The 16,655-nt window shown below is 40.5% G+C and overlaps 1 protein-coding gene and 1 long non-coding RNA gene across 6 annotated transcripts; one reads left to right on the top strand and one right to left on the bottom strand.

The window, feature by feature from the left end:
- Nucleotides 1-252: 252 nt before the first annotated feature.
- Nucleotides 253-10,706, bottom strand: epoa (erythropoietin a). 4 transcript variants are annotated; one of them, XM_059355056.1, is made up of 5 exons: nucleotides 10,679-10,706; nucleotides 2,885-3,015; nucleotides 2,654-2,740; nucleotides 2,195-2,359; nucleotides 253-1,274 (listed from the first exon to the last, which is right to left on the bottom strand). In XM_059355056.1, exons 2-5 carry the CDS (start codon nucleotides 2,993-2,995, stop codon nucleotides 1,122-1,124), a joined length of 516 nt encoding a protein of 171 aa, XP_059211039.1. In that variant the 5' UTR covers nucleotides 2,996-3,015; nucleotides 10,679-10,706; the 3' UTR covers nucleotides 253-1,121. The 4 variants fall into 4 exon arrangements, with proteins under 4 accessions (XP_059211039.1, XP_059211037.1, XP_059211035.1 ...); XM_059355054.1 differs by lacking the exon at nucleotides 10,679-10,706 and adding an exon at nucleotides 7,942-7,989; XM_059355052.1 differs by lacking the exon at nucleotides 10,679-10,706 and adding an exon at nucleotides 7,499-7,633.
- On the top strand, nucleotides 7,926-16,282 carry LOC131989744 (uncharacterized). Of its 2 annotated transcripts, XR_009395984.1 has the most exons (4): nucleotides 7,926-8,064; nucleotides 8,591-8,674; nucleotides 12,248-14,651; nucleotides 16,055-16,282. It is a non-coding gene; the product is annotated as an uncharacterized LOC131989744 (long non-coding RNA). The 2 variants fall into 2 exon arrangements; XR_009395983.1 differs by having other exon boundaries at nucleotides 12,248-16,282.
- Nucleotides 16,283-16,655: the final 373 nt, after the last annotated feature.

Below are 16,655 nucleotides of genomic sequence, written 5' to 3'. Positions count from 1 at the left end.
GATGTTAATTGTAGAAGCCAAACAGCATTTTTCCGTGCAGTCTGGCTATCAGTGTGTAGAGACTGGCTGAGTGTTGGTTAGGCTGCAACAAAAACATAGATAATGACAAAACAGCTTCACAGTTCTCATGTAACCCTCCAACCACCTCCACTGACCTTTTACTCCCTCGTTCTCTATGACTGAATCTCTGCTTCAACGTTTTAGTCCTTTGCTCTGTTAGTTGGAAGGAACAAGCGATGTGAAACTAACAGCTCGTTGAATACACACAATCTTTATAAAAATGAAGACAGCAGCGTGCCATTGCAAATGATGTCAGCAAACAGCTCTGTAATTGTGTTCAGTGTTAAATAAGAGCAAGAACATGGCAACAAGAGCTCAACTAAAAAAATCTGACACTAAAAAATACAAAGACTGGAGCTTGAAAGTAGAAAATCTGTATAAATAGAAATTGCACAACTTTTACAAATATATAAAAATATTAATTGAAAAAAAAAAAAACCAAGAGAGAAGAGTAATTCAACTAAGGCATAGTTGAAAACTGTTAAAGGCTTGTGGGGTGAGGCCTTATTCTTCTTTTGCCTTTTTGCAGTAGTATTTGGAAATGGATGCCTTGTTGCAACCTCACAGTCCCCAATTTCCAGGTGCAATCAATATTTTCTGTGTGTTTCACTCCACAATTCACTCTAAAGAGGTGACTGTAGGGGTCAGACTCTGTGGAACCAGACACACTTACACACTACGTAAACTTGCAGTCTTTCCACACACATACACAAAAGTACACACACACACACACACACACACACACAAAGTGCAAGAGAGCGCCAGTAGAACAGCTATTGGAGCAGTGCTTCCCACAGGCCTCATTTTGGTCAGTGTGTGCTTCACTGTGTCCATGTTTCACACATACATTCCAAGGTGCAATCATCTCCTGTCCACCCAAGGCCTAGCTGGGACTGTCCTCTTCTTTCATCTTCCTCCTCTGTGAGGATGTGACGATGGCCACATGGTTCTGCCTCTCCACACTGTTTCCAGTAGCCAGCGTGCAGGTCTACAGTGTCAATATCCTCCTCTTGCCTTCGGAAACACATATTAGCTTCTCCTGGAGTAAAGAGATCAGCTGATCAGCTGATATCTTGCTGACAAGGCCGTGCATCCGATAGAAGAAGGCGTACTTTGCCTCGCAGGAAGTTGACATGGACCTGAAGCAAATCTGTTGCAGAGGACACCCTCCATGTTCCTTCAAGCCCCGCTGCACTTGCTGGTGGGGTAAATTCCTGAAAGACAATACAAAGCAACATGTTGCTCTTATCCTAATGTTGGAAATTTGATCTTTTTTTTGTGTTTTCTCCAGATCCAATCAGATCTCAAAAGCCTGTGCTACAACACCATATATTTCCCTCTGTAAGAGTAGACCTGCATCTGAAAGAAAAGCTTCATGGCATTTCCTTTGTCTTGTAAAATCTCACACAATCTCACTATATCAATCCCATCTGCCTTGTCTTGGTATCGACAAGTTAAATACATAATCTTTCTAAACATTTACATTATTTTTATTCAATATTTGTCTTGGTTTTTATGTGTAAGAGCCCTGTTAACCGTTCCTGATAATTAACATTTTATCATAGTGACCCTTGATCCTGGACACAGGCTGCTCATTCATCTTTAGTTTGGTTATCCACCATGTCTCCACCGACCTGAATCATTTGAAAGGCTTGCCAATACTCACAATCTAAGAATACGTTTGTACAGCAGCTTTAGTGCCCACAGCCTTGTTACGAAAGCCTTACGGTTACACTAATGTCCCATGACATCCCTCAGTTTCTCTATTACCGGAGAGAACACCATTATTTCATTACAAGACTACAACTTGAGTTCCAAGATATCTTAAATAGAAAACAAAAATCACATTGGGTGTAATTACCTTGTTTCAACATACAAGTTTTCTTCAAGCGTTAACTTCATGAATACATAAAATGGTAGTCATTTGATGCCCATTTACAGCCAGCGACAAGAAAGGAACCAACATTTTGAGAAATCTAGACCTGTGTTGGGTACTTAACAGAGGTAGAAATACAACCTTTTTAAAGTCACAAATAGGCTCTTTTCATATTATTACATTATAAAGGCTCCCCGTAAATGTACATTTAGCTGCTGCTGTTTTTGAATGCTCACCTCTGAAACTACTGTAACTCACCTGGATGTTGAGGCTACGCAGCACAGCATTAATGCTGAGTAGGTTTGTGACGGAGTTATCTATGTGGCTGTGCATTGCTGTGTTGGTGACAGAGGTCCGTAACAAGCTGAGGGCCTGTTGTAAGAGCCATAAGCCAGACTGCACCTCCTGGGCTTGCTCCAGTCCCTTGCCAAAAAAAGAAAGAGGGCAATAGTTTAAGAGACTCATTATGGAAACAATACGGAACAAAGGAAGCAGGCAATCAGCTCTCCCATTGGAAATTAACTGGAGTTACAGGTCCCCAAAAAACCTAAAGCACATAAAAAGAAATCTAGAAATACACAATAAGTGTGATTCTAAGAGGGTGTTTGTTGTAAAACAATTAAAAAAAGCAGCACATTTTTATGAGCTTCTACAATACTGCTAATAAAATCTGTAGTCAGCTGTTTGAACATTTTGCTGGTCTCAGTGGTAACTTACATTTTTTTTCTCCCAGACATCAAAGTCGACTTTGGTTTGGGGAACAGTGACGGACTCCGACAGGCTGCATCCTTCTCTGCATGACTGCTAAGAAAACAAGAAAGGAATAACATTGATGCTGGGGGTACTTTTATCTAATGTTGCATAAACATTCAGTATGGGGTGATTCCAGGACACAATATCTCCGCAGCAATCCTTAGATCTAAGTGCCTGCATACATTTTCCTCTCACCATAGCGACTTCTGCGTCTCGTGCTTCCTTGATGATATGGTCCAAGACCCTCAGGTCACAGATTGGCCTCAGAGGGGACAGAAGGCCTGGTCGAGTCCACTCCAACAGCATCAACAGCAAGGCAAGCAGTCCTGCAGAGATACAGCAGATACACAAATGCAGTCACTGCTGAATATCGAAACAGATTATAAGCAAGCTCACAAGTGCTGGCAAGTAGCAAGAAGCAGCATCAAATTCATGTGGACTAACCTTTGTCTATGTCATGCTAATAGTCTAACTACTGATATAAGGGAGCAAGACAGTTCATATGCCATTCAAGTAGCCGTTAAACTGGAAACTCTTTAACAAATCTTCTTTTTCCTCTGATATGTTGTACTTTAACAAACAATCTTAAAGACTACAATTCAACACAGAGAGTGATTAACAAGACTGCCCCCTCCAAATAACAACACCATAGGTTGTTTGGCGATCTATATTGATGCAAACTCTAGTAGCTGCAGAAGTTATGACAGGAGCAAAGAAGGAAATCAGGTGACCTATAAGGAGTGACAAAGTCTGCACAGGAATGAAACGAACACAGAACTTTGACCTAGGAGACGGCTGTTCGATTCCCATGTACAAATTTTAACTCAAACACCATTAAAAGCAAGGCAAGCAGTGCCGAGATACATAGGATACACAAATGTAAATGTAAGTTAACTTACGTTTAGTCACACACATAACATGGGTTAACTCGCGTACATAACTTATGTAACAAACACACTTATTTTAAACAAATCCATGATCTTTTTCTTAACCTTACCAAGTAGTTTTGTTTACTAAACCTATCCAAACTGCAACTATTTCACAACATTAAATATGTGTTGAAACTGCAACTGTTTTGGTATGAGAAGGTGTTCTCCTGCCACTGTTGTTGATGCTAATTGAGGAAAACGATCCTGTGTGTCATATTAGATGATAGGAACAAATGACCTATGTGGTCGTATGGGTTGATAGACGCTGAAACAGTGATTGAAAAAATATATAGAAATCCAAAAACACTACAGAAACGGTTTTACACAATTGCACTTTCTAAAGTTGTGAACTCAGACACAAAGTTTAAGGTTCACACAGTAAAGCCAATGGGGCTTGTTAACTTAGAAGCAGAACAGAGACAAATCAGTCAAAGGATGCTTTTTCACTTTCATGACCAGCTCACCTTCAGAAATGAACGTTACCCTCATAAAAAGTTGAGTCATTTAAATTCTATTTCAGTACAAAGAAAAGACAGGATAGCCCTCAACAAATACCACCATCATTTGCATTAATTTCCACAGTATGTTGTATTTGACTGGAAACAATACAAAGCAAACCACTTGTGATTTGTTCTCATTTCTCACATTTTAAATGTATGAACACCACAAGACTTCAGGAACAACTGTGCCTTTTGTAATATATCTACCCTCTACCCACCACCCGCATCTAGTGACGTCAGTCGAGGGCTTTCAACATTACATGCACATGAAAATACATCTGGCGTCTTTTTCATGCATCTCACGTAAGGTCTGACAAGACCTTCAGGGGTATTGACATATGATCTCTATCTTTAAATCCATTTGTCTTCAAATACCTAATTCGCACCATTGATGTCCTATGATCTATAAAGATCCAAAGTTTACTAGATAATACAAAGTATGTATGTGAACAAATATTAACGTTGCAGGTTATCAATCTTCTTCACAAAATCCCATTTTCTGTTCAGCCACTGTGAGGTCAATATGCCACGTACAAAACAATGGGCTTTGAGTTAGGGATCTGCCTTGCATTTATTGCTTTTATCTGGATCAGTCTTTCATAAGCAGTATTGTAGATATTGAGATGTTTCTGTATCACAGGCTTGTTGATACAGATTACAGACTTCCGGAGCTGTATCATGTGAAATCAGTATGATTCAGCATGATTAAGCAGTATCTTATTCCTTTTGTTTCATCCTTGTGCATGACACGTAAGAAAACATGTGATGTCCTGGATTATGAACAGAAACCTGTAGATATCATGACAATGCTGTATCATTGTTTAACCCTTATTTTAAACAGGGTGCTCCTATAACAAGCCATTAGTCCGCCTTAAATAGATATTTAGACATTACTTCTAACCTTTTCTCACTGACCATGACAGAAACTTCTAACATCCATTGAAAGCGCAGCACAGTGTGTTCTCGAAGGATGAATTTGGCAATGAGAGCAGTTCTGCTGTCGTGGGTCATGTGGGCATCTAGTCTCGCTCCTCTGTCCCACATACTGAATGCACTCTTTCACAGCAGTCTGGATGTGTGACGCAGGAGGATGATAGAAAATACTGATGATCTTCCCAAGCAGACAGGTCAGATACAGGTTGCATTAAGTTCCCACATTCCCAGATAACATGCACAAATTGATTAATTCCACTGAAGGATGAAAATAAATAAAATTAAGAATTAAAATACAATTAGAAGTGGTCCTTTAAGAGGTAAACAGTATAATTAGTTCAACCTCCATGCCCCCTTGTCTCTAACGTCATGGAGCAGACTGTCGATGACACATAGGATCAGTCTGTACCTATTAAACTGCATATCTGATGCATAGCAAGCCCTTATAGTGTCCCACAACTTCACAAGCTGCTATTTTGTACATTAGTAGCAGTATTACAGCCACAGCAAGCACTTATAATCCCTGCAGACATGCAATCCAGTAAATATGAACACACCGATACATGCACACAAATGGCGTTGGCAGGCGTGAAACATTTACTAGGGCATATGGATTTTCAGTCATTCATAGACTCAGGAAATAAATTCTCCTACACCTGGCCTTTTTTCATTCTGCTGGTTAAGTGGCTCTTCCACTTTACTTATACACAGGTGAATTTACTAGTAGACTCACGTAAATGTGTCCACTTCAAAGTAATCTTTAAATCTTTGTGCATATGGTCTTTTTCAGACTTCCTACGCCACTTTAAGTTTATACAAGCCCAGGAGGTCCATTCAAGATCAAAACATCTTATGTGGTCCAAAGTGTACTTTAATCATGAACACTTAAATAATCTTTAACATATATCAGTTCAAATAGCACTTTCAGATGCAAAGTGATGTCTGCACAGACAAACTACAGGCCTCCATTCTGTATGCACATTTTTATTTTCCAAAAGGCGGCGAGTTTAAATAACTTCCATTCAGTGTGTGACTCAGCTTGAGGATTATTGCTGACCTTTTCACCTCTGCCATTGCCTACGTGAGAATGCATCACTCCAAACTTTAAATCTGCACTCACACACATTCTTCCTCTCTACATTCTGATGGAATTTACAATCCAGGACTGTGGCCAAACTAAAAGTTATCACCCTTATCTGTCATCATCAGCTGCCAAAGACATGTTGCTATTTTGAATTGGAAGCAGTAGTCCACAAGTGGCAGCGCTTTTGATAATGGCAAGCTTCACTTCAGGTATGTGACAGGTGCTTTGGAGAGATGGCCAGATACTCATGTGAGCTGATGCCTTGACATGTGCTATTTTAATCAATTAATGTCAAACAGGTGCATATAATGAGCTCAACATTTGAAAGCAACTAGTCAACATGGCATTAATGATTAAATGTCACAGAGGAGAAGCTATTGAACGTGCAACTCAGATTTGATATGGTTGCTTTTTAAATGCGACCTTTCTATTTTGAATGGGTCATCCTCATGACAAAGTGCAGAGTTGTAAATAAGTAGCTATGAGTTGACACCAGTGTGACATAATTTCCTTGCCCGGCTTGGTTGGAATCCCTTCTGGATGTCAGCCTTTGATAACCTTTAGCTCTTTTCTGCTGACAAAGTATGTGACGACTGTGTCAAAAACTGCAGATTCAGCTTTTGCATTCAGTACCCTTAACTTTCCAGTCTGCTGTGTCATGCTGGAGAATAATGACGGAGGATTTCCCAGTGAACAAGACAGAAAAAGAAAGTGGTCATCAATACTGTGCTTACAGTAAGAGAAAAAAGTGCATCTTTAAAAGGAATTAAACCTGCAATTCAGCAAATGATGTGCCTTCCTTAAGTGTTTCAGGTTTAAGAGAATCATCTTTCTTTGTATCAGCTTCATCAGCAGCTTTTAAAACATATATTCCCATGTAATTAGATTAGTTTAGTGTCCATCATCAGGCAGTAATTTGGCTTAATTTGCAAGTGATTTGTTATATCTTAAATTAAGAGGATTGTAGTTTATCAGCAGAGCCTAAGGTACAGCAGCTTTCTAGGAATTGGAATGACACAATCTATTCTCCTGAACTGTGGAGAATACATAGAGGAATACAAGAGAAATAGCACTAAGAACGTGTAGGATGTGAAGTTTGGCAGAAATCAGAGGATCCATTTTTGGAAAACGGGCTTTTTTTTTTTAAGAAATCCAGACCTCCAGACAGTGTTTAAATAACCTCAACATGCAGCATTTACTCATACACATATAGGTTATGTGATTGCTGAATAGCTGCACGTCTCGGCCATATACCATTAACGTCATAAACGTGTTGAAATACACAGCATATAGACTGATAAAGCAACCAGGCAATGCACACAAAGTAACGCACAACACTAGATAATATTACAGGCGCTCTTACCTCTACCCGTTTTCTGCAACATTCGCAAACAGGTGCAGCATCTTTTAAAATCATTGTGTGTTTAAATACATGCACCAGCTTTACGGCTTAAGTTAAAGGCACCGGTCAAATCCAATAAGTCCAGCATACAACCAAGTGCGCGGGTCCCAGCTCTAGTCCGACCGGCATGGAGTTCCGTGTCAAAAACGTGTGCTGCTGGTGAGAGCAGTCACCTATCAGACTTTGCATCACTGCGGTGCTGTGGCAAAACCTTTTATTTACCTCCCCTAAGGATATAGCGATAACGTGATAGCCTGCAAGGACGCGAGGACGCGCCTTTTTACGCACACTGTGAGCGATAAAACATCCACACATGCATGCAGTCCCCCTTTGCGTAAAGCGTGAAAATAGACTAACTACTAAAGCCGGTGTACAGAAGAAAAAAAATCATGTCCATAACTCACTGGGAAACTCCATAGCTGTATCCGCATAGCCCCTCACAGGGTCCTCGCGGTTTGGCCCATAGGTCCGTCTATTGCCCATTAATTGGAAACGAAGCTCTTTTGTGGATCTCCTGCACTTATCCGGTAGGTGTTTCTAAAAACTGATCCTGTTTGATTTTTTATTGATGACTTTGAAAAAAAGTTGCATTGTTTCTATGACAATCTAAACTACCTCCTCCCTTAAGGCAAAAATGTTTTCTTTCATTGTTATCCAAATAATAGGCTATCCCTGTTTATAAAACGTTTGGCCTAACAAGTAAATAGATAAGACTTCCCATCCATTGTTCCGATTATGATTTTTAGCAACGGTTATTTCAGTAGTAAATTTTCGTAAACAGTGATTGTGTAAATATTGAAATTTGATATCAAATGAACTATTTAGTCCTGATTGCCAAAAAGCATTACGTTTGTAATATAGGGATACTAGTGTTTTTCTACATGCCAGAACACATTCAGTGAGCACAGTAGTCAAATGGTGCCACCCAGAAAAATAACTTTTTGTAAATCTGACATTTGATTTTGAGATTATTAATTTTCTTCTGTAGTAAGCCTGCATGTGTTAGCTGTAGCACTTTGAACAGGTATAACAACCCCAAACCCTTTCCCACAGTGGCACACATCCTCAAATGTTCAGCTTGCGACAGTGCAAAAATTCCAACTGAAGATCTTTACCCAGGAGTTCATGCTTTTCAAGGTCAGTGGAGCTTTTTTTTCCACTCAGGGCGAGATATAGATTAGTCAACAGCACTCCCTAGAAGATGTAGATTTGACTGTATGTTGTAATCAATGAACAAACATTTTAAACTACATAGATGTGTTGATAAGGCTGCATCACTCAGTAAAATACATGTTGCAAATAAGGATGTGGGAATGAAGGATAAGGGGTTGCAAGAGGGGTAACACTGAAATAAAAAGTTATTATTACAGATTATTCAATTTCCAATATTCACTACTACTCAACTATCATAATGTTAGGAAGTCAAAGCCAGTTAGTGACTTCATTGCTTAATGCAGCTGGAGTATTCTAACTGTGCTTGATTGCTTGATTGAGGCCTGCACCTTGTTAAGACTGCATTGAGCTCCAGCAGTGAGGAATGGCAATGCTCTTGTTAGTATTGCATACTTTGATATTGTTATTAACCTTTGTGTGTTTTAGTCACGTCTTAAAAAATAAAGTAATGGATGCATAGTGTATAGTTTAAAAATATGTCTCAATAGCCCCTTTAAGACTGCCATTTTAAGCTGCGATATTTACACCTCTATGACATTTCGCCTTCACGCTGTACATCTCAGAGCCGTACTGGCCTAGCGACCAAGTGATCTGTATAGCCTGAGGTAATAACAGAGGCGTTAAATTGGTGAGACTGTTCAAGACGGGATCAATGTGAACCGTCAGAGCCGGCAAGACGGAAAATATGTGACATACATCTTACCACTACCATCTCCTTCCACTTCATTCCGCGATGCCGGATTGCAGTGTGAAAGGACGCCAGTATAATGATGTTGCAGAACCAGTATGAATGTCCTAAAGCGAAATGACAGCAGAGCTCCTTAAGGGAATTTTGCGGTACTAATTCTGACAGATTGTTGTCATTCCCAGTTGGGCAAATACTGGAACTTTGTCACAGTCCTATGGATCTGTTACTGATGCACAGGGCACCTTTAGTAACTGCATGAGACACACAGGGCTTTCAAGTAACTGAAATGTAAACCCATCTGTGTCAATATCTGATGTTCATAGCAAGGGCTCCAAAAGACAGGTGACGAGGATTATAACGAGTAAGAAAGTCCGCAAAGGGAGGGGTGGGAGGTGGCCGGATGGGTCAAAAAAACACCTGACATCTCCCAGGACTGCTGCTCGGATTCCATGTGTCAACATTCATTCATTTACATGAACTACTTAACTTACATAACAAATGTACATTATCATGATCTATTTCCTGACCATAACCAAGTTGTTTTGAGGCTTAAACATACAATAGTTTTTAAAAAATAAAAAATATTAACCACATTTTCAGTTTCAGTTTTCAGTGCATTAAAGAGTGATGCCAAAAGGTCCCAACCAAGCATTTTATCTGAAGAGTTGGATGGCCTCGGCTGTGACATTTGATGGAGAATCATAGCTCTTCCCAACTGTTCAACTGCTCCTTCAGCTTTAAGGGACCAAAACTCCAGGTGTACTCCTTTGTTTCTGTGAGTTTCAGGTGTGGTGTGTGGCATGTTCCACCAGCAGTGTTTATGAATGACCAGTATTAGGATTTGCCACATCTGGGACCACACTGAAACAGGTGACGAGCTGACATCAGAATTCTGTCACCTCAATGGGCATAGGAATCAATTTGTGGACTTTCCTAAAAACCTAGGGAATTAGCAGAACTGACCCAATGCCACCAGTTGAGCCAAGTCTCATTATTTATCCAGAATAGCCGCAATGGCCTGTTGTGTTGTTGCCCCAGCCACTGCCTTCAATGACAAAGTTAGGAGATAGGAATATCTCTTCTGTGGAATTACAAGATCAAAACCTACCCTGTCCACGACAACACATCGACATAATGTCTCCGGTTATAGCTGTCATCAGGACAGAGGCATTACAAGTGGAGTTAGAAATTTTCCAGAATTCCCAAATTGACAGTTTTCCTGACAAGTATAATTTATGAAAGGCTAGGAAAGCAGTGCCTGCAACAAGCTTATTGCTTACCCTTGCACTTGAGTTCAGCGAGTCTGAGCAGGTAATTCATATCAAGGAAGACTACGCCACACCAATGGGATGGACCCCTTCTCCATCCAGTCAAAAGTCTTGGTCCTCACCTCTGGTTATAAAAGAAATTTGGATTAAGTTGATATGACAAAATGACACTAACCCTGACCCAGTTACGTGGACTGGCCATGACTCATCTGTGCCGTCATCGAGACAAAATATAGACTACAGGAATATGCAGGCTATTCTCAGAAATAAGTCAACACAAATGTTAGGGTTTTCTCTCAATATAGCTTCTTTGTGATACAATTCAACAAACTGGCCAAGGACAAATATAGGAGCCACGGGGGCATTACAGCACAATTTAGCATTTCATTATACTTCTGGGTGTTGTTAGATATAATTCCATAAAAGTAAAAAACATTGTAAAATGCATTGTAAATTATACATATCCAATAAAAACTATTCATCAGTTCTGTTCTCTGCACTTCGAGCAGGCGTGTTTATGTCTCATGCTCTCGCTCTGACCCTTGAAGGCCCCTTTGGAGCCAAAGTAAAGGAACTATATTGTAATTTCCTGGAAGTCCCCTCTGTATGTCATAGAGGAAGGGGGTGTCTTCGAGTGGCTACAAGAGGCTTTTCCTTCAGACAGGAAGTAAAAGCATGTTTGCATATGTATTATCAGGAGCCAACATGCAAAGTCAAGTGACACAGAAATACTCGGAAACCCTGATAAGCGTTACGCAGCTCACATGTTTGCATGTTTACTATTTCATAAGCCAATGTAAGGTGCATGTCCGGCAGGCACGTCCAGCAGGCACACAAATGTGCAAACAGGAATGCTATCAATATTACTTTATGTCTGATGTCAATATCAGCAATATAGGATACAATCATTGATTTTTTTTTCAATTATGTACATTACCTGACATTTCTTTATTTTTGACATTGATTCGCAAAATTCCCAAAATTATGATGCCAAAAATGTGATGCCCTAAATAGAGGACTGATACGTTAGGGTCATTTCTGAACATTATTTCATAAGTGGACATTTTACTCCTGATATGACACATGGTCACCACTGAACTAAGCTGAAGACAATGTTGACAAATTGTTGCACTGTTTGCTCAAAGGGCTGTTTGCTTATGTCTGAGGCAACATGAGAGAGAGAGAGAGAGAGAGAGAGAGAGAGAGAGAGAGGAGGGAGAGAGAGAGAGAGAGAGAGGAGGGAGAGAGAGGAGGGAGACAAGGTACGTGCTGTGAGCCATGCTTCGACGCCAGGACAGGGGATTTGGGTGGGAGGTGAGGGATGTGTGGGAGTGCGGGGGCAGGGGAGTCCAGTCACAGTGACTCCTCGGTTGGAATGGGACACAGTTATTGAATTTACCTTTAAAAAGGAAGGGCTAATGTAAACTTTAGGATGAACCTCAATAACTTTTCCGGAAATCCAGGGGCGATGCAAACAACCTAGGGAGGGAGGCCTCATCGTACTATATAGAAGGCAGTGAAAGTGCACAGCTGTTACGTTTCAGTGTGTGTTTTGTGTTTTTTTTTCCCTTTCTCATCCAGGTTTTGGGCTTGCAGCCAGCTAGTTCTACTCCTCTGGCGCGACACAAGACAGGAAGCTGACATAAAAGAATGGGGGGACAGTCTGTGAGGGACCCAGGAGCCAAGGCAGGAGTCAAGACAAGAGCCGCTGACGAGGTCGGAAGTTATTGTTTCAGCCTACAGGCATCCATGGTGACAAGAATCCTATCATTCTACTGAACATATTGTGATCCGATGGTGATGGCGACAAGTGTGGAGATCATTTCAGGACAGGAACTACATCACTGGAGTTCCTCCCTGGGCAAATGTTGTCATTGGGCTGATGAGTAAAACATTTAACTCCCTAAATACTTCACTGGAGCCACTTGTTGGCCAACAGCACAACATTGCAGTTGCAAGAAAAACTAAAAAAAGACAACAGGTGTGTAACTGTATAGACCACCCATCCTGCAGTTATATACTGTATGTAAAAAGATGTGTTTCAACTTCGTAACAAGACTAAAGGTCTGCCCCAGTCCCCACTTGCTGTCTTGAGCACTGCCATGCGTGTACATGTGCCATCGAGTAGAAGGTGTGTCAGCTGCCCTTACAAAAAATGTACAGTATGCAAACAATTAGGACATACTGCTTTGTCATAACATTTCACCTTGTACTTTGGCCCTCACATATGGTGCACATGTAGTAGTAGAACATATTGGTATTTTTGGCATACCCCATTGGACGTACCATGTATTGATAAGTCTTTCCCTTGCTAGCAGCTCTGGGTAAGCTGTACTTTGACACCGCTTTTCTTTGAGCTGCATGCTATTGCCAGTATGCTACCATGCTTACAATAACAATGCAAACATGCTGATGTTTAGCAGGTATTATAGTTCTGCATGTTAACATGCTAATATTTAGTCATCTGCCGTTAACAGCTGTACACCAAAGGCTGATGGGAATGTCATTCGTTTTGCACTCTACACATGACTTGGACACGTTTAAATTCAGACCTGATAATGGCACCTGAGCAAAATCTAAGGTATGACAAAAGTTATTAAAATCCCCCTGACGGGAAATTGTCTGTACCAAGTTTAATCCAAATCCATCCCATGCTTGTTAAGAACTTTCGCTCAAAATCACATATGTCAACCTGCTGGTGGTGCCGAAGGAAAAGTCAGGGGATCACCAAGGTCCCGGTCAGTCAAGGTCCATTAGAATTCAACCTATGGGCATCACAGATATCTGAACCAAATTCCAAAACAATCCATCCAACAGTTGTCAAGCAAGTTTCCCCTTCATGGGACCATGAAAGTCTTCACAAAATTTTATGGCAATCAATTAGTTTTTGAGCCATTTCAGTCTGGAATACAGCAGGAGACATTATCAGCATAGCTAAAAACTATTAAATAATAATTACTTCTCCACTGGTTCCCAACTCTGATCCACAAGACAGAGAATACTGTTTTCTGCTCAGCCAAATAGGTAATTGGATTGATCTGGTATCTTGTTAAAATTATTCCCTATTAGATTGTTAGAAAGCACTCATCCTATTGCTACTCAACCGCCATTACATTTCTAGTTAAATTTTCAAGCCATTGCCCTAAATCCTCCTTTTTCTCCTTTGCTACCCAAGAATATGTCACTTGTGTCTTAGGTCTTCAGATATTTCCGCTTCCCTTGCTGCCCTTTGAACAATTCTCTGGCTGTACTATCAGGTTTTCGGTATTCTGTATGTTGCCGAGCTGACCTGCGTGGTATTTCTTCTGGCCTAGCTGACCTTAGCCTCACACCCTCTGTTATCCAATGGCCCTCTAATCACTTGTCATTTCCACTTCACACTTCACACACTTCCCCCCTCTTTTGGCTGTCCTGTCTGCTTTTTCCTTGCAGACTTACTGGCCCTGACTATATGTGCCTTGTACTGCCTAAGACTGCAGATTTTGCATTCCAATTCATCATTTCACCTCCGTTTGTATTCTGAACCATGTGGGGATAAATGTTTACCACAAAGAATGTCTCCTTAGATCCACCCACAATGATTTTGACTTTCTCTCAGTTTGTCTGGTTGAGTCATATACACATTCATGTTCAACAACTTACTGGCAACATAGGCCTGACAAACAATAGGACAATTGTCTATGATTAAGTGATAATCTGATTTCTCCAGTATACGTGTGCTTTGGGAATGTACAGCCATGAAGGGGGGTAAAAACACTAAAGCCTTATTATGGGCTCTACTTTGTGCCTTGCTCTTATTTACCCTTCTCCATTTAAACTAAAATAATACAACAAATACTATATTTCCCAATGCAAGTGTGTCTTGTTCTGCATCCAACTAAAGAACCATTCACTTTTTAATCTAATGCACCTTGTTATTTTCTCTTACTGCGTCAGCTCCACACAACTGCCTGGCTGCAATGTGAAGGCACAGACTTCCCATTAGGTATGTTATCTCTTAGACGCTTATCAATTGCTCATGAAAATTGTTGGGACTTCTGCCCGGAACAAGGACGCTGTAGACCACTTTTGAAGCGAGACCTCAGACTGGTGCTGCAGAGCACACACCTGAGAGGGGGGTGATCACAGTACAAGCAAAGCAATATGGAGTTGGAGTTCAACTTTGGTGAACTTTGACTGGCGAGGTTGCAGCCTCAACCAATAGCAAATAAGTGTGTATGGTTGACCCCACATGGCTGTCACTGGAGTCACGTCTTGCATGACCCACATTCAGCAAGAATATTGCCTCAACAGGCAAGTGTCATGTGGAAGCAAAAAGGCATCCTGTCACCTATTTGGTTTGCCAAATATCTAATAAAAGGAAACATAATGCCACCTGCAATAATGTTAAGTGGCAGTATTTTTGTGTGTGGAGAAGGTACAATCTTTGAATTCTGCACGCAAGTTGTAGGCTGGTTGTAGACTTCTGTGTCTGGATGACATTGTTCTGGGTTTGGATAACTACCACCGGGGTTAAAGCTTTACATTATGGGTGCCTCGTGTTGTTAGATATAGGCAGCAGAAGCACTTTATCAAAGGTTAGGGAAAGATCATGGTTTTGGTTGATTACATACAGGTGCATCTCAATCAATCAGAATATCATGGAAAAGCACCATCTCCAGTAGTTCAAGTCAAATAGCCCAACCAAGTATTAAGTGCATATGGATGGACATACTTTTCGGAGGCCAACATTCCCATATTAAACATACTCTTTAAAATTTGTCTTTTGTAATATTCAAAATTTTTTGAGACACTGAATTTTAGGTCTTCATTAAATGTAAGCCATAATCATAATAAATTAAGACATGAAATGTTTCATTCTGTGTGTAATTGGTCTTTAAAATGTGTTATTTCCACTTTTTGAATTGAATTACTGACATAGATAAACTTTTCTATGATATTCTAATTTATTGAGATGCACCTGTAAACACTGCATTCCTCTGGGTTTAAGTGTCACAACCTGTCTCCAGTCACATACCCTATTTCCTCCCTCTTTTTCATACATCCACCAGATGCCCTTGGACTTTCCCTCCTTTTTTTCATCACACGACTGCCCCACCTATCTACACACCTGCAGCTCATTCCCTCATCAGCTTCTCTCTCTATATATATACCCGACTAGCTCCTTGGTTCTGTCAGTTCATCAAAGTTGCAATGTAATATTCTGTCATTGAGTTTGAGCCTCTGTATACCTACCTCTGCAATGAGTCACTCAACTAATGCTGTCTGCCTGTTTAGTCTGCATTTGGCTCCTTCCCTTGTTGCATGCTTTTCACATTATTCATTTGGGTTTTTTAAAATCTTTTTTACCTCTTCATTGGTTTCTCTTATGTCCGCCTTCCTCTGTAGGTGCAGGACCTCAAGCTCCAGGTACCGTAGAGCCTCTCTTGACTGAGATCTCCTTCATCTCCTTTATCCAGCTCTCAACCTTCTCAGAGAGCTTGGCAACCCAGCGCTTCCACCTTTTCAGCAATCTCTTCAAAGTCTTTGTCCATCTCTTGAAAAACGTTTTTTTCACAATAAAACAAATAACAGATATTGTGACATCAATTCACACTTAATTGTTTCAATATTTAACAAAGACCCTGATCTTTCTAGAATGTTATATACGTGCTGTGAGTGACTAAACATAACGATAAAAATGTTTATCATGCCTTAATTGCTACATGTAGGTGGTCTTATTTTGAAAAAAGGGGGAAAATGGTGATAAACAACCATAAATCTCCAGGATTAGTATGGAGTACTGTACAAGAAATGTCCAAACCACTCTATCAATATGTAGCTTAAATTCCATACTGTGTTTGCCTCAAAGCAGTAAGTAAAAAAATTCCAAGGCAGGAGCTGAAGTCAACTGCTACTCTTGGTGATGAATGGGTTTTAAGCTCAGCAAAAATGTGTTCGTTTTCATCCTTGTAGCACCATCAGAGCAAGACCTCTCTGTGAAGGAAGG

Source organism: Centropristis striata, chromosome 17, assembly GCF_030273125.1.
Source record: "Centropristis striata isolate RG_2023a ecotype Rhode Island chromosome 17, C.striata_1.0, whole genome shotgun sequence".
NCBI classification, from domain to species: domain Eukaryota; kingdom Metazoa; phylum Chordata; class Actinopteri; order Perciformes; family Serranidae; genus Centropristis; species Centropristis striata.
The sequence above is the reverse complement of the archived record's forward strand: the minus strand, read 5'-3'. Positions and strand labels throughout refer to the sequence as shown.